The sequence below is a fragment of the Schistocerca cancellata genome, chromosome 3 (genome assembly GCF_023864275.1).
Source record: "Schistocerca cancellata isolate TAMUIC-IGC-003103 chromosome 3, iqSchCanc2.1, whole genome shotgun sequence".
Taxonomy (NCBI): domain Eukaryota; kingdom Metazoa; phylum Arthropoda; class Insecta; order Orthoptera; family Acrididae; genus Schistocerca; species Schistocerca cancellata.
Window position 1 is genome coordinate 274,922,422 of NC_064628.1, and position 25,831 is coordinate 274,948,252.

A 25,831-nucleotide genomic window follows, 5' to 3' on the forward strand; every position below is an offset into this window, starting at 1 on the left:
CATTTGAAGGTTTTTGATCGTCGTATCTGTGGCGGAATAAGAGGCACCTTTTGGTTTTTAGGTCTTGTCCCGATCGGACGTATTTTGGCACACCGCCACTACTTCCACATTATTTACGAGTTGCCACCAAACGGCACTCGCAATTGCACAACAGAAATCTCAACGTAAGCGTCGTAATTTAATTGTGTTTTATTTGAGAATATAATGTAATTAATAATCTACGTATGTTTTATTTTGTATCTTTAGTCATTGTCGGATTGTTGGGTGACTTGGCACGGGACAAGCTTCTGTACTTCTAAGCGAAAAGTCGTCCAGCTCGATCCACCGTCGTCTTCAGATGCCATCGTAATACGAAGTCCGATTTTCATCAAAACACAGAGAGCAGAAACACGGTTGAAAATACATGAACGGACCTTTTACAAAAAACCATGCTCAAATGAGGAGAGTCCGTATGATACTTAATATTGATTACTATAATTAATTGTAATGTCTCGATCAACGTACGAACGAGCTAAAACTAAAAGGGGGCAAGGAATTTAGGATATATATGTTGTTGTTGTGGTCTTCAGTCCTGAGACTGGTTTGATGCAGCTCTCCATGCTACTCTATCCTGTGCAAGCTTCTTCATCTCCCAGTACCTATTGCAACCTACATCCTTCTGAATCTGCTTGGTGTATTCATCTCTTGGTCTCCCTCTAGGAATTTTACCCTCCACGCTGCCCTCCAATACTAAATTGGTGATCCCTCGATGCCTCAGAACATGTCCTACCAACCGATCCCTTCTTCTAGTCAAGTTGTGCCACAAACTCCTCTCCCCAATTCTATTCAGTACCTCCTCATTAGTTATGTGATCTATCCATCTAATCTTCAGCATTCTTCTGTAGCACCACATTTCGAAAGCTTCTATTCTCTTCTTGTCCAAACTATTTATCGTCCACGTTTCACTTCCATACATGGCTTCACTCCATACAAATACTTTCAGAAACGACTTCCTGACACTTAAATCTGTACTTGATGTTAACAAATTTCTCTTCTTCGGAAACGCTTTCCTTGCCATTGCCAGTCTACATTTTATATCCTCTCTACTTCGACCATCATCAGTTATTTATCTCGCCAAATAGCAAAACTCCTTTACTACTTAAAGTATCTCATTTCCCAATCTAATTCCCTCAGCATCACCCGACTTAATTCGACTACATTCTATTATCCTCGTTTTGCTATTGTTGATGTTCATCTTATATCCTCCTTCAATACTCACTTAGCAATTGCAAATCACTGTCGTGTTCGTTAGATTTTCATAAAAATAAAAAAAAAGATATTCAGTTTTCAGAAATCTTTCATTTGAAATTCTAATAATATTTCAACTGCCAGAGTCATTCTATAACTGGTCCTGTATAATATCTTGACGATATTCGTAAAGGAAATAATTTATTGTGTATTAATGTCTTTGGATGTAAAATATCCATTTATTACGAATCCAATGAACTGCGACTTCTTGTAGCATTTTTCTTCTTAAAGTTAGTCGTTGTTAAGTAGCTGTCATGGAGTGGTAGTTGTTATGGAGTTGGCGCAAGAATTAATATCTCAACCGAGTTGAATGTACCAGAATGGACACGAAATGTGACTTGATGAAAATAAATCGAATACTGAAAAAACAGAAACTACTGATCCAAATTTTAAGAGAAAACACGATCGCACCGCCTACACTATTATTGTTTTCACCAAGCCATGTTTCCGACGAGCCATATTTTCGACGAATAGCCACCGGAACCAGGTGAGTGCCTAATTTTAAGTATTATTTCGAACTTTCTTCTCGCTTAAAATGGATGCTTAGACTTCGTGTAATTGTGCATAGAAAATGCATACGAATAACTGGTGGTTTTTAGAATCAATATGGAGAGGGGCTCGTGATTGGGTGACAAATGTTTTAACCGATGTACCCATTTGCGCTGCAAAGTCTATATCGCATCGACTCACTGGACGAGGGCAGTTTTCTATATTGATTGTGCACGTCACAATTCCTTTCAGCTGTTGTTCTAAACTTGAATACGGGTGAGGAAAACAAATTGGTACAAAAGTTGATATTCGCACTGATCTTACATTATCGTTGCGCTACATAACTCTACACGTAGTTCCCAAATCTGTGCATGAGACGACTGACAATAGTTGGACCCAAGTTTGCCACACTGCGATGCTTCAGGAAGTGAACGTCTTTGCATTTTTCACCATTACATAGTAGTTAAAAGGCTTTGCTGTAATTTTAATGCATTTTACCGAACAAACTATAGTCACATACAACAGATATGATAATCTTAGATTGCAGCTAGTGTTATCGACTAATTACTCGTGTATGTAATGAACAGCAAGGGCTCTGTTACACTATGCTGGGTCACTCCATACTTCGCTCTCAAGAAGTAAGGCGAAGGCGCTGCTACTAACGAAGCTTAATGACGGATTACAAAAAGAGATTTGTAGATGACTCCTTCTGCGACATATGCAGGTGTACTGAGGTATATCAACTGCAGAACTGAACCATTTAAGTAAGCAAATAGGAACTTGGGACGAATCGATAAACGGCCTTGTTAACAGAGGACACGACGTAACAACTGGCGATCATATCATGTAAACACTGAGTATGAGTGAAAACAGAAAACCCGTTAGCAATGAGTGAAAACTACGAAACGTCAATATCGGTTATTGCAAACTATGGAGTGACATTATTAACGACAGAACTAAAACTGTGGATCGATTTTTTTTTGTTGAAACGTGCAATCGTACCATTTCCGAAGTATATTCTTGATATGTGTCTTCCACAATCTCCCTAAGTGAATTTATTATTTAACGTGTTGTAGACGACGAGGTTTAGACGGAGGTCAAACTACGACTGGCGAATGATGAAGAAAATTTAACGGCCGTATTCTTCTCATAGGAAATATGCCGGGATTAGTCATATTCAGTTTCAAGTTATCATAAAAAACCTATACTGCTTGGGCGACACGTTGGCAATTGCCTTTATTGTTAGGTAAGAAAATAATCCGGTAGATCGTGCGATTCTGTAGCTAAATGGCTTTTTCTACAATATTTTAAAATCTTTAAGCTTAATTTTCTTTCGTTGGAATTTCCAACTATTTCAGAAGTTTCTTTATTGTTAATACCTTCCTCGGAGTTGTCACCAATATGGATAAATTTTTTGAGAAGTGCTTTCCCGTTTAGCCAAGTGCTAATGCCGGTGAAAGTTTCAAACGGTGAATATGATTCTGGAATAGAGGAGGAGGAAAGAGGACCAATAAAAAAAGGGTAGTTCGTACATTTTAAATTCAAATCTCCGGTATTGAATTTTCATTAGGTCCTATGCCTTTTTTTATTCTTTCAGCTGTGGAAAACGTTTGGCGAAAATTATTACCTATAAATATAATGGTTCGGAAAGCACGTTTAACTGTCTCTCTTCAGTAGTTGGCCGGATAAGTCATTTCAAACGTCAGGTAAAAGCAAGATGTTTCCATCATTAATAAGTTGGATAGTACAGCACAATGGGGTTCAGTACACCCGGACTGTTGTAGACACCTTTGTTACTGTTTCACTTTGTAATCAAGTTGGTGAGTCGTGGTACATGGCTACTTCATTTACACAATGCATTGGTTATAAAAACCACAAAACTAAGCAATTAACAAGCTTGAGATATAAAAATGATCATTCTCATCAGCATGAGGCAAATCTTATAAAGGGTATCGTGTGATAGGTCTACATGTTTGATACTATACGTCTGGTGGCATAATACCGTAGAACGAAGAATTGTAACAATTTGGAATCTTACCCATCGATTGCAAATTTCATTTTTCAGCTTACGCTTTAGTTATTCTCTCAATTTTTATTTATATGAATTCTTAGAATGTGTCTACGATGATAAGTTAATCATAATGAGACTCTGAAATGTTGATATTGGTCCAAGTTGGGATCGGAGGGGTCTATCTGGGAAAATGGCTTTAGACAGAAGAAACGTCACCTGAACTTTGCGCATGACAAATCTTAATCTTGGCTACCTTTTTCGGAAAGTCTTTGAGTAGGAGATATACATGGAAGGATAAAAGAAATATCGGATTGACTATCTTTTGATGAAGTATAGAGGACAGTATGAGCCCATGTGCTCACATTGACCCCATGTGCTCACATTGACCCTAATTTAGTGGCAATGAAATCCCAGTGGCCATTCACGATCACAAAGAAATCGTCTGCAACTTTAGAAACGAGATGAGCTCGAGAAACCAAGACCTTATACTACCTTAGAATACCTAACGAAAGGTATAATAACGCTGTAAGTAGTTACTAGTGCAGATGACCGTAGAATTTGTTTCAGAAGATATAATAAATGGAGCAAATAAAGAATCACGAAATTGTCAGCAGTGGATGAAAGACGAATGGAGGAGAAAACCTAAAAGATTTAAGCCCTAAAACTTCCTAGGAAATGGATTTAATCGAAAAAGTATGAAATCTAAGAAAGAACGGATGTAGATAAGACGTTAATAGAGAGGTTAGAAACTGAAACAGTGTAACGTAGATGCTGCATACCAACTTATAAACGATCTCTTTAAGGAGAATTGAGTTTAGGGATGGAAAAAGTAATCAGCTAATGAAATAAACGGTAACACAACCTGACAAACTATACTCAGCAAAGCTTTGTAAGTGGTGTTTCACGAAAGACGCCAGGGAATGGTCCGCTAGTCGCCCGGCGCGCCGGCTGTTGCCGCTGCCTTTGTCAGATGTCGCCATGCGAAGTTTTCGGACTCCAATATTTCTCACATGCCACCTAAGCTGAGCGACTGAGTGAACTGGTGTTTCCTTTTGGGTTTTTTCATCAAGTTTAATCACTTCAAATACTGTTGCTAGACGTCATTATTGCAACTGCTCAGAGTCCGGGGCTTTCGCTCCCAGTATATTCAAATGGTTCCAATGGCTCGGAGCACTATAGGACTTAACATCTCAGGTCATCAGTCCCACAGAACTTAGAACTACTTAAACCTAACTAGCCTAAGGACATCACACACATCCATGCCCGAGGCAGGATTCGAACCTGCGACCGTAGCAGTCCCGCGGTTCCGGACTGAGCGCCTAGAACCGCACGGCCACCACGGCCGGCACTGCTCGCATGTCGCTGGGCCCTACCCTCAGACAGCAACACCGTGTGCATGTCCTCTATACTGTGCAGTTGTGTTCCAGTCCGCCGCTCGTGGTCTCGCGGTAGCGTTCTCGCTTCCCGAGCACGGGGTCCCGGGTTCGATTCCCGGCGGGGTCAGGGATTTTCACCTGCCTCGAGATGACTGGGTGTTTGTGTTGTCCTCATCATTTCATCATCATCCAGGAAAGTGGCGAAATTGGACTGAGCAAAGACTGGGTAATTGTACGGGCGCTGATAACCACGCAGTTGAGCGCCCCACAAACCAAACATCATCATCATCATCATCATCATCAGTTGTGTTCCAAAGTTTTGTTTTGAGTTTCCTGTCGCGTTTCCATGCACTACAGTATACACGAAGGATGTGTTTATTGGGATGAACTGTGCAAAAGCAAAATCATATGTTGAATGTCGGCTTGAATTCTTCCGAAAATTTCCCAGTGCGCATGTTCCCAGTGATTCGACGACACGCATATTAGTGAAGAAATTTCAAGATACTGGATTCGACGACACTCATATTAGTGAAGAAATTTTAAGATACTGGACCTGTGTTACATAAAGAAGACTTAGAGAACCTAGTGTTATGACCGAAAATAAATTAGACGAGATAGGGAAGGCTTGGAAAGAACTCCGAGGAAATTTCTGCGTCGTTTGGCATTTCAGACTGGTGTGTCAAGGTTATCTGTGGATAGAGCTGTGCACAAACTGAAATTGAACGCGTACAAAATAACGGTAGTGCGTAAACTGCGGTACACAGATACTGTTGCTCGACATCGTCATTGCAACTGGTTGTTACTGTCTGTGAACGATGGGGAAGTTGATTCTGAAATCCATTTTTTCTGATGAAGCAAGGCTGCATTTTTCACAGTACGTAAGTTCCCAAAAAATCGACGTTGGAGCTCTGAAAATGGTCATGAATTACATCAACAACCTTCGCGTGATGTAAAAACTGGTGTGTGATATGCAATTAGTGCTACACGAATTATTGGATAGATAATTTGCACGAAAGAATACGTTCTAACAGGTATGTGAATAAAATACTCCATCTTTTTTTACTCCCAGATAGGATAGTTCACTGGACTCCTCGTTCTTCAGATCTAAATAAGCGTGATTTTTATTATTGTAGAATGTTAAAATACAAGGTCTAGGCACTCCCCACATGCTCGAAGAGTTAGAAGAAAGGGTTCGGCTGCTCTTACCACTAAGAGAGATCATATTTTGCAGCTACTGTAAATAAAGGTAAGCTTTAAGTTAATCATATGGAAACTTTGTTTATTTTTAACTCAGAGGAAGCACGCACGCAGCCGATTACCGGCAGAAAATGATTACTCTAGGAATACACTACAACCACCTAAGTATCGTTGACATAGGGATTTAGAGGATCAGATTGGTATAATTACTTCACCCACAGAGGCATTCAAACAATTGTTCTTCCCACGCTCTGTAGGTCACTGTAAAGGGAAGAAACACTAACAACTGGTACAATGGGATGTACCCCATGCCATGAACCTCTCGGTGGATTGTAGAGTGTAGATGTGGATTCAGTTTTCGAGAATCGAGCGGTGGCGGTCGGCGGATGCGATGGTGGCGTCCGTAGCCGTGCCGTGGGCGTGCGGACCCCTCCGAAGCGTCTTTCGTGAGGCACCCTGTAGTTGACCAGCAGCAAAATGACCACTTAAAACTGGCGACACTCTTCAAGATGATGATAGGGGATTTCAGTTCTGATACCACCATTTAAAAAAGCCTTGGACAAACGTCGTGTATATGGCTCTGAGCACTATGGGACTTAACATCTATGGTCATCAGTCCCCTAGAACTAAGAACTACTTAAACCTAACTAACCTAAGGACAGCACACAACACCCAGCCATCACGAGGCAGAGAAAATCCCTGACCCCGCCGGGAATCGAACCCGGGAACCCGAGCGTGGGAAGCGAGAACGCTACCGCACGACCACGAGATGCGGGCAAACGTCGTGTATATGCCCAGGTATTGGACACAGTGGAACGCTTCGTCCACCAGAGCAAGCTCGTCAGTAATGTTGATGCAACTGGGGAATTTTCATCACATTTTGAAGTGAATGTAATTATTACGCTTCCGAGAAAAGCAACATCGGATACATTTAAAATTACCGCACGTTTTATCTTGTACGGCGAGCATAAGAAAACAATAGCAAATTTCGCACAAATGGAGAGGAGAACTGAAAGTATATTAAAAGAGGACGAGCTTAGGTTTAAGAGACGCAAGGAGACTCGAGAAGCTAACTTAGCACTCTGGATGATGAAGGAGGTTTATTTTAGAAAAAATAAGAAAATACATATTGCGTTAGTAGGTATCAGAAAAGATTTTGATAATATCGAATGGAAAGAAATTTCTGTGGGATTATCAGCTAATGGGACTTCTAAATCGTCCTGCCTGTGAGAATAAACGTAATATAAGAAGTCAAAATCAGGAATCTGATACGGCAGGGTAAGTAATTATAACCACCCATACATAGCTGGTGAATCGCAATGGCAGTTACGTATATGAGGAATTGTTTCTCTGTGTGAGTGGTTTGCCATGGTAAGAAAATCGGAATGACACGATTCACTGATGACAAAGCTGCATTAGACGAAATAAAATAGAGTCTCATTGTAGCTAATGACTATAATGTTACTTAAAATCCGTCTTGATTGCAAATTTTTTATTCATATGACCGGTTTCGGTTCATTCAGAACCATCTTCAGATCTGATATTTCAGTTACAGTAGTAACCCGTCCAAATCCAGCAACTTTCACAAGCTACGTCACATGTGCATTTGGACGGGTTACGTCACATGTGACATAGCATGTCAAAGTTGCTGCATTTGGACGGGTTACTCCTGTAACTGAAATATCAGATCTGAAGATGGTTCTGAATGAACCGAAACCGGTCATATGAATAAAAAAATTTGCAATCAAGACGGATTTTAAGTAACATTATAAAATCACTGATTGCTGATATCCCATAAGACATTATGTCTGTTTTTGCAAAGTACTAGCTTGCAAGTAGAGTAGGCAAGTAAAGAACATCCCTGAAAGATACAGTAAATAGGAGTGATCATGTGGAAAGTGATTTCCACATAAATACACTGCTGCTAACGTAGAGTCCAGAGAAAGGTTTAAGGTATGGTTATTAGAGGACTCTGTATGGGTGGGAAAAGTGAACACTGAGAAAGACAGAAATGAAATAACTTGAAGCCTTTGAAGTATGGTCAAAGTGATGGATTAACTGAGTTAGACGAATAGTATGTTGTGACAAAAGAAGAAATGGATATCGATTTGTGCGAAATAGGGGATTCAGAGTAGAGAAAGAGGTTTCACAGACTTCAGACTTTCTAGAACCACTATGGGAACTCTCGAAAATGAAAAAAAACTGCTATTCATGTTTGTGTGTAGAATGTATGAGACTGCAGACATACACATGACTTTCGAAAGAAGAAAAGCCACACAATCTTGGAGTTTGCAAATGCACATACTTGTGATAGCTATCTCATAGTCGCTTTGGCAGCTCACGTATCCAAGTTGTAGACAAGAAAAACAAACAGAAATTCGGAAAAAAGACTAAATTATTTGTTAAATGACGATCCATTCGGTTTAGACAAGGTAAAGGCAGTAAGGAGGCCGTTGTGTCGTTGCATTTGATGATGGAGACAAGACTTCACGATAATTCTCGACATCTTAAGATTTGCCCTTCTAGAAAAGTCGTTTGACAATGGGAAATGTTGTAAGATCTATCAAATCTTCGAAAAACTGATATAATCTTTCGCGAAAGACGGGTAATGTACAACATGTGCAAGAACCAAGAGGAAACAAAGAGAGACAGTCTACGATTATACAGCACGCAAGGCAGTGATACAACCTTTCTCTTCTGCTTCGCAACCACAACATCGAGACAGAGGTGAAAATAAAAGGATGGAGTGGAATTAAAGTTCAGTGAAATAACAATAACGTTCGCTGATGGTATCGCTACACTCAGTGAAAGCCAGAAAAACTGCAAAACCTGTTGAACACTATAAAAATTTCAATGAGCACAGATTACCGATTGAGAATAAATCGAAGAAAGTTTAAAATAAGAAAGAATATCAGAAAACCATTACGCGTTGTCTGTGTTACCTATAAAAATTTTAATTTTACTGAAAATATCACCGTGAAGACGTCGGACTACGACACCAATTTACAATAAAATTTAATTTAGCGGCGTAAAACTATTCTACTTCTGTAATCACGTTCTAACAATCGGTATTATGATGAAACAAAACCGCTGTGACAAAAGGTAAGTTGAAATGGAGCAGCTATCGATGTGTAACACTGCATCATCGGACAATGCAATAACCGAATAATGTAGTGACTAAAATAATAATTCCTACTATGATGCATACACGTTGAAATACTGTTCAAGGATTAATCAAAATAACTGCTCATACAAATAAAATGTATTATTGAACTGAATGATTTACTGCAATGATTTTAACAGCACACTCAGTAAAACTTTATACTGCAGTGCCAAAATAATTAGTAATGAAACGTACTGAAAGTAAGTGGTAAAAGAAATAAGTAGTTTATACCGGTCTTAATTCGAAAGTCTCAGAATGTGAACGCAAAATGTTACTGAGAAACTGCACTTTACAAATCACTACCACTTATCTGGACAACTGCTGTGGCATTGCTGTTCAGTAGCACACAAATAATTTCCATATCCGTCTTTGTTCCTTTTACAGCAATGGTACGTTAATTATCACATAGTGGCACATTTCTTCTTGAAGTACCTCCACATAAAGGCAAGTTATAAATATTGATCATCACAGAATGTTCACAGTTTCACACAGAGCCCGCGACATTGCCACAATGAACAGGCTGCCAAAGACTACTACTTTCATTGCTGTTACGATAAAGAAGATCTCTGCCCATCGAGTGGAGTTCTCGTACAAGTAGAATAAATGCTTTACATACTTTGTTTACTTTAAATATACGTTTTACTTTTCAGTATAGTTTAACTTTTGAAATAACTGAATACACAAGCAAAATTATCACCAGATTTGTCATGCTACTAATACTTCTTACGCTTACTTAACAATGGCGCATAGTTTGAAATATCCCGTATCGGATTAAGAGTTAAAGTGGATAAATTTGCAATTAAAAACTATTCTTTGCGTTTATGTTTCACAAGTGAGAGACTTTAGGTGTATGTTACATTCTTGACATAAGTGTATAATTTCAAAATGTGATTAGCAACACACTTAACATAAAAACTGGTGACTGCGTAGTGCACAAATACAGTAGAAATCAATAAGCAAAGATGGTTTTTCTCGCTTTAAGAAGTTAACGAGCATCAATTATACATTTTAGTACGAGGAAGATATTTCTGAGAATGTAGATCTGAATCAAAGTAAATCTTAGACTGTGAGAGAATCGGAATAGAACAGAATCAAAGTGTATGGTGTTACAGAAGGATGCTAAAATTTTTGTGGTGAGAAATATTACGAGAACCAACCGAAGAAAGAAATATGCTGAGAGACCTAACTAGAAGAAGGGACTGTATTATAAAACGCGTATTAACACGATACGAAACAACTACAGTGAGGCTAAGGGAAGACGGTGAAGGCAAACACTCAAGTGGAAGAATGATACTGTAGTGCACCTAATAGAGTCTTTTGACATGTGGTGTAAGTGCTGCTCTGACACGACGCGGTTGATACAAGAGAGAATGCTGGTACTTGCCACATCAAAGCTCTGAAGACTGATGGTAGAAAGCAGCCACTGAGTACTTCTTACGACTCCAATGGATCATTCCTTTGGTGGCACTGGTGCATTTAGTGGATAGATTTGTACTGTTCACCGACTGTTGTCATGTTCTCTTCTTGAACTATCAAACAGCCGAAATAGTAACGCTGCAAAGTTCTCTGAAGGTGTTAACTATGAACTTAAACAGAGTCGTCCGCCCACCTCTCATAACAGTGTACTGCATCAGAAGAGAGACTGGCATCGTACATGAACTGAAGAGCGTGGATCGGCTGTTCTGTGGCGTGAAGCATCATTTGGAGGTATGCCAGACACATACTAAGGTGCTCTAGCGGGGTCGAAAGCTGCGCGTTTGGAGTACGATGTTCATTTTACCTTACTGAGCACCCATTGTGGCGGCTTTGGGTCTGTGTGGTAGGTGAATCCACATCGAGCAGGAGTCACCAGAGTGCTAATCATCGAGAACTACCCATTTAACAGTTCTGATAGAGCATATTGAGCACGGACTACTGTTTCCCATGCTCAGCCTCTTCTCAGGACAAACAGACCTATATCAGCGCCACTTCGCTCTATTACAAGGGTCCCATAGGATATGGTGAATGTTAATAAGATGAATGTTTGGTCTACATTAGGGGACAGGAAAAGGGAACATATTTTAAATGGAGTATGCAATTGCTGTTAAGGTGCTGGTGAGAGGGAGAAGTGAGGGGTTATTTCCAGCTGACAAATGTTTCACCTCAACAGTCGTCATCCCCATCGGAACGTAGCGAATTTTGAGGCTGGGTATTTTTGTTTATATATTTGTATCATACTTACGATACGGGGTCTTAAACCAAAAACCCTGTGATAGACAACGTTCCACCGCCACTCCCCACCGTGGTCGCTGAAGCGTACTCAGTTTTTACAGTTACTGAAGAGTGGCTGCATCACCCATCGGTCCCCAGACGGTGGAAACAGAGTTTCCTGGGTGCTCGCCTTCTGGCACCGCCCAGGGGTCACGTGTCGTTTATCGAATGCCACGGAATCATTGGGAGTGTCACCTTTGAGGGAAATTAAACGATGAAGAATGAGTTGCACCAAGTTATCGACACAGTTCGTATCTACCTCTATTGTTCCCTCAGCTGCCAGGTAGAAACTTGTTTGTGACAGAGTTACAAGACATTATAAATCATGCTGACCTTGCACAAGTTGATAATTTGCTACCTGTTGCATTTACCACTGAAATTCACCTATATAAAAGGTCCGCAAACGTCGTAGCATCACACTTTCCGGTCGACCGTCGTTAGGTAAGTGTAGTGCCTCACGCATTCGAAGTGTATTAGTTATCATGGCAAATTTTCAGAATCTAGTGATGACAATGCAATGCAGTTTGCTTTCTTAACGTTTCACATCTGAAACACCTGAGACAAGTATCTATTTGAGACGACTTTCTTGTGGTAATGCCTGTGTTAAAAAGCCTGTGGCAACACCTACGAACTAGTAACGAATAAGAAAGCTTTGGCGTCAAATAGTAAACTTAAATTTGCGCTGGCCCTTACTTTTTGGCGTAATATTTGACACGGAATGAATACTTGTCGGCGTCGTTGATACTTGTGTGACTGGCTTGCTCCGGTACGAAATTACGTAGTAACACAATTAATCGTTCATAGAAGACTTCAGACTTGCCTAAAAGCGGATAGACCGAGCAATTAAAATAAATTTATCCGTTAAGAGACAATCATTCTTTAAGTTTTCGAAATAACTCTATCCTTCCACTGCAGTAGACAGTATACAGATGTAGGACATCTGCTTAGTAGACACTGATAGTTCAGTGAAGTATGTCTTTACTCAGGGTAGTACATGTGGCACGTGTGCGCATAACTTTTATTCTATATTGAGAGTGATAGTCCACTCTTTGATGCAGTTACAATCGTGCAGAAAATTTGCGCTCGTAAAGTATGCGACATGTTTGAGGAAAAACTGTTTGACGCAGAGAAGAAGCAACCAAGACACTGATTCGAGTACATATTAAGGTGCAACACACACACACACACACAATTCCAACTGAGAACCTGGAGTGGACTGTCTATTTATTTATTACAATGTTCTCTGAGTCCATCTACTGCTCCCAATCCGCCCCTCTCAGTACATCTCTCGCATGCCCTCTGTCTGCCCATCCCGCCCTTCTCCCTTCTATCCCATCATCCCGTTGCCATAAACATTCCAGTACGATGTTCATGGTTTTTATTAGCACAGCGTCTCTTCCCATGCAGTAAGTAATATATGTAACAAGTTTGGTTGTAGCCGATCAGATAAGCATACATTCTACATCTCGTGTTGACATACGATCATATTGCACACATATACTATATCTAATTCTATGCTGTTTTACACTATACGACTCCAGAGAGGATGTTACATTTACCTGTGATATTCAGTTTTGTAGGTTGATATCACGTCACGAAACACTGTGACAAAATTATTAGCTGTGTACAGTACTCATTCTCGCCATCTGGTTGACACACTGAACAACACAACCAATGGACAAACTGCGCTTCATACTTTTAAATGGCTCAGAGACAACAAAATAGAGTATATGAATACGGCCGCGCGGGATTAGCCGGGCGGTCTTAGGCGCTGCAGTGACGAACGGTGCGGCTGGTTCCGGCGGAGGTTCGAGCCTTCCCTAGGGCATGGGTGTGAGTGTTTGTCCTTAGGATAATTGCGGTTAAATAGTGTGTAAGCTTAGGGACTGAAGACCTTAGCAGTTAATTCCCATAAGACTTCACAAACATTTGAACATTTTTTATATGAATACGAACATGTCTTTTTCGAACAGTTTTACGTCGCACTTTCTCGTTCACGCCAGCACTGCATGTAGAAAGAGAATCTTACTCCCACAGTATTTCTGTACAAATAAAAACTCACGTACCTAACAAAGTTGGTTGAAATTTCCCCAGGGGGTCCTGATACATTCTTGAGTGTAACCTTCTTTTCATTGAAAACCATGTGGGATGTAGGTGGATCTTAAACCCTCAATGCTTCTTTCCAGGCGGTTAGTGCTAAAAAACAATCGACGCTTTAAAGATTCGAATTCTCTGCATAACACAGCTTCAAACTTCTGATTACTTTACAAATGAGTTAACGTGTTAAATATGTGACGTTAGTCATGAAAGAGAGAAAAAGTTTATAGGAGGTTTGAAATTATGTTTGAAGTTTGTTGGAAGTCTGTAGGTACTCTCATTCTCAAGCACTGAATGGGGATAGTCTTGGGTATGTTGCACTCCGCATTACGAAAACGTAGTTTTGCAAGCATCTGTTTGTTTGTGACGTGTCTCGTGAACTATGCGTCGTATAATTATTTAGTTTTACTCCACGAAGAGCGTAAATGTAGCGAGTGGCAGACTGTTTCCCTTTCATCGTTTTGTGAGGGTCAGTTCTGACCACAGATAGCTTCTTTCCACATAGAAATTGACATGTGTAACAAATTTAGTTGATATCTATCCAGCAGTTTAGGAGATGATGAATATACTTACATACAGTTTTGTTATATCTATGTGAGCATGTGTCTTTTAGAGTTGAAGTATGTAGAATGTACAGGGAGAGACAGCTAAGACAGTCCATCCATGGTACGTCCACGACGAGGAACGTTACTGAGGTGCAGTTGTCGCTAAGTTATAGCTCATTATGTGTTGAATTACCTGCTGCATGCTAGTCATTTTTAGCTGCTGAATTATGAAACTGACTTTAGTTTTGCGACAGAACAAAATATTTCTTATGTGAAAATGGAAGTGCCGTCAAACAGAGCTTGGAAGACACATCACGTGTAGAATGTGATCAAATAGTAACTAGAGGATACCACCGAAAACACCATAAAATAAGAAAAGATGTCCCACAACCGTGTACTGTGTGGAATCTATGCAGACACCAAGCTCATGCATGATTAGTATGTTTACTTGTGAGCTTCAATCCTGTCAGACGGTGAGTTTCTCGTGTTGTGATCAAACAATTATCTCATGACGCTATTCAGACATTCAGGACGTTACAACCATCGTAAAAGTGGGTATGTTTTTCGTTTAGAGTGAATGTGACCAAAATGGTAGAGCAGCAATGCGGTCTTACGCAGAAACGTATCCTGATCCAGTTTAGACCTCACGATCTGGTTTTGCACAAAATGTAAAAAAATTAAAGTAAAAGGAGCGTGTCTGGAATATATTACGCTTACTTCGAAGAACAAGTGATCAGAGAAATGCCACTAAGTTTTAGCAAATCCACACGATAGTACGAGCCAGCCTGAGTGTGGGAGTAGAATCAATGAAAGAAGTGTTCTACGAAAAGCACGACACAGTATAATCAATTTCCCATATTTCGCACAGTGGTGGCAGCGAAAACTACAAATCGTCTCTCTGTAACATTTTGTTTACAAAGCTTGGCAAACATATCTTCAATATACTATACTGATCAGTTGAAAACAGGCGTAGGTCGAGAGAATTAGGTAAACAACGACCTTGGTCTGTAAACATGTTGTGGGGACTTCCATAAATGACATAATTGGCTGCTATTTTACTAACAAATCTGCGGTTGCCAACGTATACTCTGCACATTTAGTAGACTTGTGGTATCTTCACTCCTGAGGGCGGAACTGTAGATTGATGAGAGACTCTTCTATTACTCTTCGATCAAGTTCCACACATGTTACGACGTAAACGTTTTCTTCGATGGCTCTTTATAATTACTTCTAGAAAAATGTACTTACATAAAAAACGAAGTCGGTGAGATAGTTTGACAGCCACAAACGGTAAAAGTAACTTGCATACGACAGAAAATGTGCAACATGGTCCGCTATAGCTTATTGAAAAACGCAAGAAGATATATTTCCTCAGAAAACTATCACTGAAACTTGTTAAAGGTACAGTTTTCAAAACTGTTTTAGGGTGATCTATAACTAACTGTGTAACGAGTGAATTGCTTCGACCTTAAGCAGATACGAAAGTCGACACTAAATATTCTAAGCATGCTCTTAGGGTTAAGCCAGTATATCACATCTACAGTCATCTTTGTAGATCGTGAATTTTGATGAGGTACTGAATGTCATTTACAAAATATTCACAGACAGTTACGAGATGGGACCTCGCGTGTCGACGTTTGCGTTGCTGGTGCTGCTGCTGGTGGCGGCTGGTGACGCTCACCACAAGCCAAGCCACGCCACGAGGCACGGCGCTCGAGTCAGAGCGACCCACAGGGCCGGCAAGGCGTCCCCAGTGGCGAGGAGCAAGGGCGCTTCCGAGGAGCCGCAGCTGGTCACCATCAAGGCCGCCAAAGAGCTCGAATACGACTTCGGAGACGATGGGACTTTGGAGAAAGAACTGATAGCCACCGGGCGGTACGACCCTAAAACGGTGGTTGGATACGACGTAACACGTAAGAATCCTAGCTAGAAATACATTTTTCATATTCCCTATTATTACATATTTGTTATCGCATGACGCTGATCATGTCAAGCAGGTGACGTAAATTCAGTAAAATCAGTAGCTTCGCCGTCGTTATTCCTACAGAAGGGAGCAAGATGAAGATGATATGAGAGTGACGATTGCCGGTGTGTGCCATAGTAGAATTAAGGAATGAAAATGATTACAGTTGATGTGAACAACTGTAGAACGAGCGCCTTATCACAGCGACGTAAATTTTCGATGTACTAGTTTATTAGTTTGCTCCCAGATCATGTGAGGTGCGTTATTTAGGATATGATATACTCGGAGTGACATATGGCATGTACGTAGCGTAACATATCAGTGTGTCACTTCAGGAATTAGTGAACAATTCTACATATCTGGGTGTAACAGTATGGTTGAATATAAAAATTAATGATCATTTAACCAAGTTGTAAATAAAGTAGGCCGTAAACTTCTGTTCATTGGTCCGATACCTGAAAAATGCACCCACTCGAGAAAAAGAGTGCTTACAGAATTTCCGCTCGACCCCTCGTAGACTGTTGCTCTAGTGTCCCGCACCTACACCAAAAAAGACAAAGAGGTGGTGATGACCACATAAAATAAAGGGCATCTGTAATGCTCAAGGGTTTGTTTAAGTCACACAAGAGTGTCACGAAGATGCTGAAAAACGAGATATGGAAGATGCTCGTAGACAGACGCAAGCTATCCACTGAATACCTGTTTATACTCATGAAACAGTGTAAGTCTGTAATCACGACATGTGTCACAGCCCGCCACGTATCGGTGTCATAGGTACTGCTAGGACCAACTCTAGTTCAATAAAGTCTTTCTAGGGGTGTAACCGTATAATATGTGAGAAAGAACAAACATTTCCGATAGTGTTGTGGGCAACCTTCCCCGTTATTAACATGTGTGGCAGGTATGGTATTTAGAAAGAATTTGCACTAGTTTACACGAGGGCGGTAAGGATACAATAGTATAAGATATGCAAAAAGAAGGTAGTAGGGTCTCTTAGACCAAGAAGAGTTCATCATGCTAGTTAAGATTAATGGCAGAAACTATTTCTACTGAAATTTACAGTGCTATGATCATGCCATTCATTCTCACAGGAACTAGCATGATCTGACGAGAGTCATTTGGTACCAGTGACCTGCATCGGATTCTTCTCTAGCGTAAGTGTGGAAAACGCTTTATCGACTGGAAATACCTCTGAAGTTCTAAGATTCGGGAATGCAAATGTATTGCTCTGAAAACTTATGTGGAACTTAATTTTCCTTGTGAAACCAACTATATTCTTACAGAACATGTTTACTTATAAATCTAATATAAATTTAACTAAATTCACGTTTGAAGCTGTTGACACTTGTATTCAGGATCATTATGCTGCCGAGTAAATAATCTAGATCAGCAATCTATATTATTTTATTGTAACAAACTGAGATCTGAAATTATTACCGATTAAAGAAATAGATGAAATGCATATTTATGGAAGTTTAAACAGATAACCTATTACAGACAACAGTGATACGAATAAAACTGCTTGATAAGTATTCCATCGTATTGCTGTATGTTGATGATACAAACGTTTGTTGTTTATAAATACACGGTGTTATATTTTATTTGTTAACATTTCTGTGTAAACTGATTGTGACACAGCAAGGTTAATTCATGTATGCCAAAGTTTAGGAGCCCTCAAGCAATGAGTTCACGACGGTTATCCAGAGCTAGACATGAATGGAGAAGCACAAGCAGGTAGCAAGGCTAAATTTCTTTAGCGAGTACTCTTCTATGGGAAAATTCAGTATCTCATGGCGCCCTTATGGTTATGCTGCTTTTGCAATGAAGCTCAAGACAATTTATGTGTCCGATTATAAAACACAACATGAACTGCCTGTGTTCGTCGTGTCGCAGTGGACGATCACCAGCGTAACCGCATAATCGTGACGACGCCTCTTGTCCGTCGCGGCATCCCGGCGACGATGAGCACCATCCCCTATGACGGAGAGCAGTGTCCGCGCCTGAAGCCCTACCCCAACCTGGAAATCCACCACACCACCGAGGACTCCATCACCGACTGCAACACCCAGCTGGTGGACGTCATCAGAACGACTGTGAGTCTCCTGTGGCATGTACATTCGTACTCCGCACACACGCAGTCTCTTCGCTGAAGTGTGTTCTTGGCGTGTTCATCCTTATCTCAATTTCTTTGTCCTTTTCCACCCTTCTCTATATTCTTTCTCCATTATCTTTTTTCTGGCTGACTTATTATCCCGTTCTTCCAAAGAAAAATAACAATTTAGAACTAAATAAGTGTTTCTAGTGATTCTCCTCTCTCTTGTTAGAATTTAGTTCATTTTACAGTAACGTTTCAGTGTGGAAAACTTTTTATGATAATATTGAAAATGGTTCAATGATTATGGTAATTATTGTAACTATTTTCCTCTGTCACATCCAATGAAATGTGGTCGCATTTAAAAAGATAAACAAGAGGTCAATCATTTTCCTCGATAATGAAATAATCTTCAGGATGTGCCAATCTACTCGTTATTGCTTCACAGCTCCTGCTGTCGTGTATGATCTTGAATATATTTTAGGACACTTTAACTTCTACTACTACAGAAATCAACTACTACTCACTTTTGCCATTGCTTTAGTTTGTATTTTACCTTAATATGAACTTTATTTTAAAATCGATTTCATCCTGAAAAGAGGTTGTATTCCTTTCAGAAATTCCTTTCGCTATTTCAATTACACTCAATAACTTATCGAAACATTTCTTACTCATTGTTTATTCTTTCATTTTTATTACGATTACTTAAATTATAGACAACAAACTTCATAAGCCATGAAGTCTTACCAGCTGAGGACCAGGTATACCAAACTGCAGAGTGAATAATGTTCTCCTCAGTACATTAATCCACTATTTTCGTACAGACATCTATCTTCGTCAGTTTCAGCTGTGAGTTCTTTCACTGACCGTCTGTTTCAGAAAACATGGGCTGATGATGATACGCTATACGCCCTCGACAACGGTGCTTTGGACCTGGCAACGAGTACCAAAAATGTGTGTCCACCCAAAATTGTCATCTTCGACCTGCGGACTGATGAGGTTACCAACTCCATAGTAATCCAGAACGCAGCCTGCAACTCATTTTACTCCTATTTGTGGGTGAGTATTTATTCGAAAAAACAGTACATTTGTAAATAATCTCCGTCTTATGCCACAGAATTTATTATAAAAGTAAGATAGTTTTGCGATGCACTAATAATGTCCGCTTGCTATTACTCTTATTCTCCACTTCAATAATTACACATCTCATCCAGCCAAAACATATTTTCCATGGGTTTCCTCTACTTCTCCCTTTAGATTTGTATCTAATGATTGTGAGAGATAATCCTTAATTACACATTCTGCAGAAGTTTTCATTTCATTAACTAATAAGCAGCTGTTATTTCATTTCTAGGATCAATATTCGTAATTATGACCATCCTAGTACATTCATTTACTGACCCATGACTCATTTTCGTTCAATAATGTAGGGACAGACACGGTCTTATAAAATTTTAATCGCGCCTGTTTCCGTGTTTTGCTGTTCAGGCACTTGTTTTCAGTTCCACACTTATTTGACAGTGCTCCTACGTTCTTCTTCCCGGCGCGCATATTGTATGGAATGTCTCCCTCTTTCCAACGAAAACCGTAGTGCTGATATTACAAAAACGGCTTCATTTTATAAATTCAGCAGGAATTCGTTGTACGCCCGAGGCTTTCCAACATGTTGACCATTCGCTACTGCATTTTTGTCCACGGTCAGCTGAAAGACTACGTAACTACAATCAACCTACTGGACGAGTACCAATCAGGTTCCTGTAAACATTGCAGAACGTCATTTGCCTTAATAAATGTAAGCAATGTCATGAAGCTAGCCATGGATGTATAAGATGCGCCTATCATGTTCTTCTTAGATTTCAGTAAAATCTTTGATATCGTCGAATTCGACATTTTATTTGCCAAACTAAGTAGCATAAATTTCTAGGAGAGTGCAGTGCAATGATTTCGCTCATACATTAAGTTTCTCAAAGCAATGCATCATGTCCGGCACCATAAAGTCACAATGGAGGTAGGTAGTATCAGCCATCCACCAGGATTCGCTATGTCAAAGGAGTGTCATCACTTTTCTCCTAATGCAAATACCACATGTACTCTGATGACCTACAACTGTATCTACGTGAAAAGCCAATAATCCTGAAGAAGCTGTCGAAAATTTCAATCCCGACCTGTGTGCACTGTCAAAGTGGGCGCAAAATATAAGAGTGAAGCTTAACCTATAGCAAAACCTATGGGGTACTGGCTGCTCTTTCTTGGCTGTTTAGCCGGAAATATAAGGTATCCCTACCACCTTTTACCCTAAATCGGACAAATGTCAACTTATATCTCCCAGCAAAGAGTGTAGGTGTAATGAAAGATGGAAATCTAAATTGGAACGAGCAAGTAAGTGTAATGTGCTAGAAGACGTTAGCATCTCTCCAAGCCCTACAAAAATATAAAAAGCTTTTTCCTTTTAACCTGAAAGAGAAACTTGTACGATCACTTATACTTTCAGTTATTGATAACGACGATGTTACCGTACAAGATCATTCTCAGGAAAACTCGTGGCACCTAAAACTTGTTATGAATGCCCGTGTTCGTTATACTTGTGATGCTCGACTCTTTGACCATATTTCCCCATCACACACACAGCTATTCTGGCTGCGTGTAGACAAGTGCAGATATTTCCATATCCTCTGTCTTGTCTACTGTCGTATCAACGTACACTGTCCCTCATATCTCTCCTCCATCTTAATGCTCTTGTTTGAACAATATGGCAGAAACACCTATTCCCATCAGCTCAAAATCCTTTTTATCCCACTCCATCGTCCATCCATAATGCCGAAGTCCTTCCCATTAGTAGGAAACCAACACTGGAATATACTCCCGCGTTATTTAGTGATCTGAATAATGTCTCGAGCTTCAGAAGACATTTCATGACGTAACTCTTAAATCATCAATAATGACTCTCACTGTCCCTGCATGCACTCGTCACCCTTCCTTATACATCCTTATTTCAACCTATCACATTTTCGTAGTAGACTTAGCTAGTGTAGCCTTCTTACATTTACGTTCTCCAGAACTCGCTACATCAGCCAACATCTGTATACATGTCAATTATTTTTATATATGCTAATATTATTATTGTTATTATTGTAATTTTTATTACTATTATCATTGTTAATGGCAGCAGCAGGAGTAGTAGTAGGAGAAACGTCAGCGATACCTTCATTAGTTTATAGCCAGCATTATATACTCAATTTGTGATTAAACACGCTCATATGTTTTTAATATTATTTGTCATATTAAAATTGTTATTTCTTAGGCAACTGTGAAAGTATAAAAGGTGCTTTAGAAGTGAAATTTTGGTCCGATTAAGAGAGGCCTGATGTCCCTAATGAGATCTGGTTAAATAAATAAATAAAGAAATAAGTAAATCTAGTGGCTACTCAGACCAGTTCTTCGATAACTGACATGGCTGTGATGGCAACAGTGGGAATTTTGGTCATATATTTCTGAATGATATGCTGTTCAAAACAGTGATAAACCCCCCGATCAAGCACAGACGCAACGTTGTCTGTCTAAAGTTGTAGAGGATCAGGATTACAGGTTGTAGAATTACAGGTCTACTTTGTCCATTCTTACTTGTTTGTGATGTTTCCTTAGTCTACAGCCTCTTGTGATATTATACGGAAAGTCTGGAAAAATTGTTGGCATTAGAAAAAACAGCAATACGAGTATTATTCCTTACAGCATTTGGGTTAGTACGGATACAAAGCAGTGTAGCTGTTCTACGCTTATTTACAGGAAGCATGTCATCTTGGTTGTTTCTGATTTCTTCCGTTAAAATAATTAATAACCGAAATGTATACATTCTCAGCTTATGAACACTTGGCGTATGTACTCGCCAGGTTGTTCGCAATGCGTAAGTTCACTGTCGAGGTGGTAGGGTAAACACTGACAACACCTACGGGCCAATAAAAGGATTAAATGTGCAAGGCAAGAATCAAATCCGATGCTCAAGAAGTGACTATATGGTGTGAAGTTGGGGGAGGAGGAGCGGGCTAAAGATGGTTTAATTCGTTTTCCTTACATAAATTGTTATCTTGCAGATGGGGGCTTTGTTCCCTAAGGCCATGCAAGTCACCAACATTCACCTAAACCCACCAAAAGTCAGCCGTGTTACAGTTGTAGGAGCCGCCAGCTGTAATGGCGGACAGACACATCACTATCAAGGTTTACCCATATTACTTGATTAGACACTGATATTGGAATAAAGGGTAAATAGAATTTTTGAGATTTTTGATTGTGGCATCACATTGTTTTATCAAAAGAGATTTGTGGTATTTCTCTCTTATTTATATAAGTTGTTATGCCAGTCAACTGAGAGTTGTCTAAAGTTAGCACAATGGCTTTTCTAGAAGACGGATGAGCAGTGTGTTAAAGGAGATACACAGACATGAGTTTGTATTCAGGTGGACGCGTGCCCAGATGGTTGCCTGACGGCCTACAGCTCCGACACCAGAGGCAACGTACTGTCCGTGACGGACCTCTCCACTGGCGCCTCCAAACACCTGCAGAGCCAGTACTTCCACCCCAAGCCCGGCTTCTTCTTCACGAAGGCAGGAGGTCCAGCCTACTACCTACCGGGCGGCATCGATGGAGTGACCGCCGATGAGAGCTGCGATGGCAAACTGTACTTCCAGGCGTTCGCCAGCAACATCCAAGGCGTTGTCGACAAGCAGGTCATCCGAGATGCATGCGACGGGGATGTTTTGGACATCAAGACGCAGGTATCGTCACATGTTTACCCCTGTCACACACGGTATGTGAGACACTTCCACATGTAGCTAATACTTTTGCTGATGCAATGCCCAGATTCTAGCAAACGTATACTTCTGCATCTGCGAACCACAGTGAAATGCATTTCTTCATTCAGTTTATCGGACTATTCCTATTGAAACCGGCTGTCGTCAGACGTGTTTGGCACAAGTCTTTGGCTACGAAATTTAACTTTATAATCTATGAGAAGTTTATTTAGTGAACGATCGTACACCAACGCCTAGTTATAGGAAGCTGCCCACATTGTATGCTTAGTAAGAAAGTCAATTTTGCTTCATGTACACGTTGTGAGCTTTGGCATTCCCAATCTTTGGGTGTGGGTAAGAGCATATTTGTTTTGTGTTCAGTTTGAGCCCCATTACGGCTGCGAGACTGTAAGAATTTCCATTGTCCAAGGGAAAGCCACGGTGTCATTCGAGACATTTAAAAAGAAATCCTTATAGGCATATACGAATATGGACATAATTTCTGCTCTGCATATACACCTTCAAATGGAGGTTCTCTAAATTTACCCAACGGTTGTTCTCGTATTATTACCAGGATTCCCATTCAGTATTCCTAGCATTTCTGTTACACTCTAATGAGACCTACACCAAATGTTATGTTTGCATCATGGCGTCTCTGAAATCTCGCTTGATGTCTGCTCTCAAGCTGACTTCCTAAAGACTCCCAAAGCAGGGACGTTACTCCAGATTTAGTCGCAGTAGCGTCTTGTATGCTAGTTACTTTACTAAAGAACTGCATTTCCGTAGGTCCTTTCCAACAGATTTGTCCTCCATCTGCCTCATCTAATACTGGAATAGCGTAATCGCCCCTACTCATACTGCTTCTTAGAACAAACACTAAATACTTTTAAGATGTGACTCGCTCTTGCTATTCACCACCAATCCAGTAATCAGATAGTATCCCGTTTTCTTGTCTGTTATAGGCACTGAAAGACTGCCACTAGTTACACCAAATGGAAATTTTGTGAAAGTGTTTCTGCTCTTTATTACAATCGTCCAACGATCACGCTCGATGAGTACCAAGGCATCCTTTGTGTATAATCTTATAAAGTTGCTGATCCTCTTTGATCAATTTTTGACGCACTTTCGTGTGATGGAATCACATGCGAACTTACTTGCTTTTCCATGGGACATTCACCGTCGTGTACCATGTACTGGATTCTGTTTCAGAAACATTCATTCAGTCAGTCATACATTTGAGAAAATATTCATTACAGTCATGGAAAATGTGGTGTAACCAAAAATGTCACATACACTAGCGTTGCTTGGTATTACTAAAGAAATTCCGAAGTATATGGAGCTGGTAAAACTTTTTCTGTTATCTGTTCGTAACTTTCTGATCGAGACTGGTGGATCTGTTTCAGGTTAATCTGCCAGGAGAAATACCAGGGCAGAGCGGAGCAATAGCGGTGGATCCAAAAGGACATTTGCTATTCTTCCCCGTGCTAGATGAACTGGCTATCTACTGTTGGGATACGAGCAAGCCTCACGACCCAAAGAACTTCCGCTTGATCGTTCAAAATGATGAACATCTACAGTATATCAGCAGCATAAACATAGACACCAAAACAGAAAGATTATATGTAACTAGCGATCGATTAACGTCCTATCTTTCAAATACCACCAACTGCTCTGAAGACAACTTCCAGATTCTGTATATTGACATAAAGAATATAGAATGTTAGTTCTATGTGTAACAGATTTTGGTTTGTGATTTCGAAGGAACTTGGTGCCTCTGCAAAATCCATCGGATGTAATTACCACTGTATGATTTGTTGAAAAGAATAAAATATAGAGACTGCAAAAATTTAAGTCGAACTTTGTTCACTTTTAATACGTAGAATAACGCATATTAAAATTCAATACTTGGGACATAGTAAGTGAAAATTACAATCACCCGGGATAATCAATTCAAACATTATTTCTTACAATTACACTTGTTTGAAGTTCAAACTGGAATAAATGTACATTTACGTTATTTTACTCTCTTCCATCACAAAAAAGGAGGAAAAACAAAGGTTTCAAGTATTGCCGTTATCGGCTATGTCCTTTTATAATGGCCGTCCCATCATTTGCCTGAAGAAACTTTGGGATATTGCAAAATCGGTGGCAGGCTGGGGAACTGAACCGTTATGCTCGCGAATGGGAGCCTTTTGTGCTAAGCAAAGTAACTGGGACAATAAGAACGGCTGGTATCACACCTACGAAATGAAGGTAGCTAATTGTATTTGTCATAGATCATCGACACTGTTTTTGGCGATATGATGTTGAAACAGTCGGTTTACAACGCAGTATATAATTTTTCAGTAGCGCAAACTTTTTGCGAAACAGTTGTAACAAAAGAAGTAATCGTCTTTTTCCTTCTAAACAACTGATACCGCTACGACGTCACACTTTTATTTTATAGAAGAAGTACTCAGAAGGAGTAACATTAGCACATATTTAAAATTTGCTTTGACAAGTTTAAAACAACTTTTTTGTTTAAATTATCACAGATTTTTGTGGCTACATGTTGAATACAGTATTTTCATCAACTAA

At 40.0% G+C, this 25,831-nt stretch overlaps 1 protein-coding gene across 1 annotated transcript; it reads left to right on the top strand.

Annotated features, from left to right (window-relative positions):
- The first annotated feature begins 16,030 nt into the window (after window positions 1-16,030).
- LOC126176256 (protein yellow-like) lies at window positions 16,031-25,035 on the top strand. The gene is made up of 5 exons (XM_049923402.1): window positions 16,031-16,328; window positions 18,272-18,471; window positions 19,350-19,529; window positions 22,922-23,239; window positions 24,658-25,035. The coding sequence occupies exons 1-5, from the start codon at window positions 16,031-16,033 to the stop codon at window positions 24,976-24,978; spliced, it is 1,317 nt and encodes a 438-aa protein (XP_049779359.1). The 3' UTR covers window positions 24,979-25,035.
- The last annotated feature ends 796 nt before the right edge of the window (window positions 25,036-25,831 follow it).

Coding starts and splice junctions, on each gene's coding strand:
- LOC126176256 (XM_049923402.1), top strand. CDS start 16,031: ATGGGACCTCGCGTGTCGACGTTTGCGTTGCTGGTGCTGCTGCTGGTG. Junction 16,329..18,271: donor GGTTGGATACGACGTAACAC/GTAAGAATCCTA, acceptor GTCGTGTCGCAG/TGGACGATCACCAGCGTAAC. Junction 19,530..22,921: donor CATTTTACTCCTATTTGTGG/GTGAGTATTTAT, acceptor GTTTGTATTCAG/GTGGACGCGTGCCCAGATGG.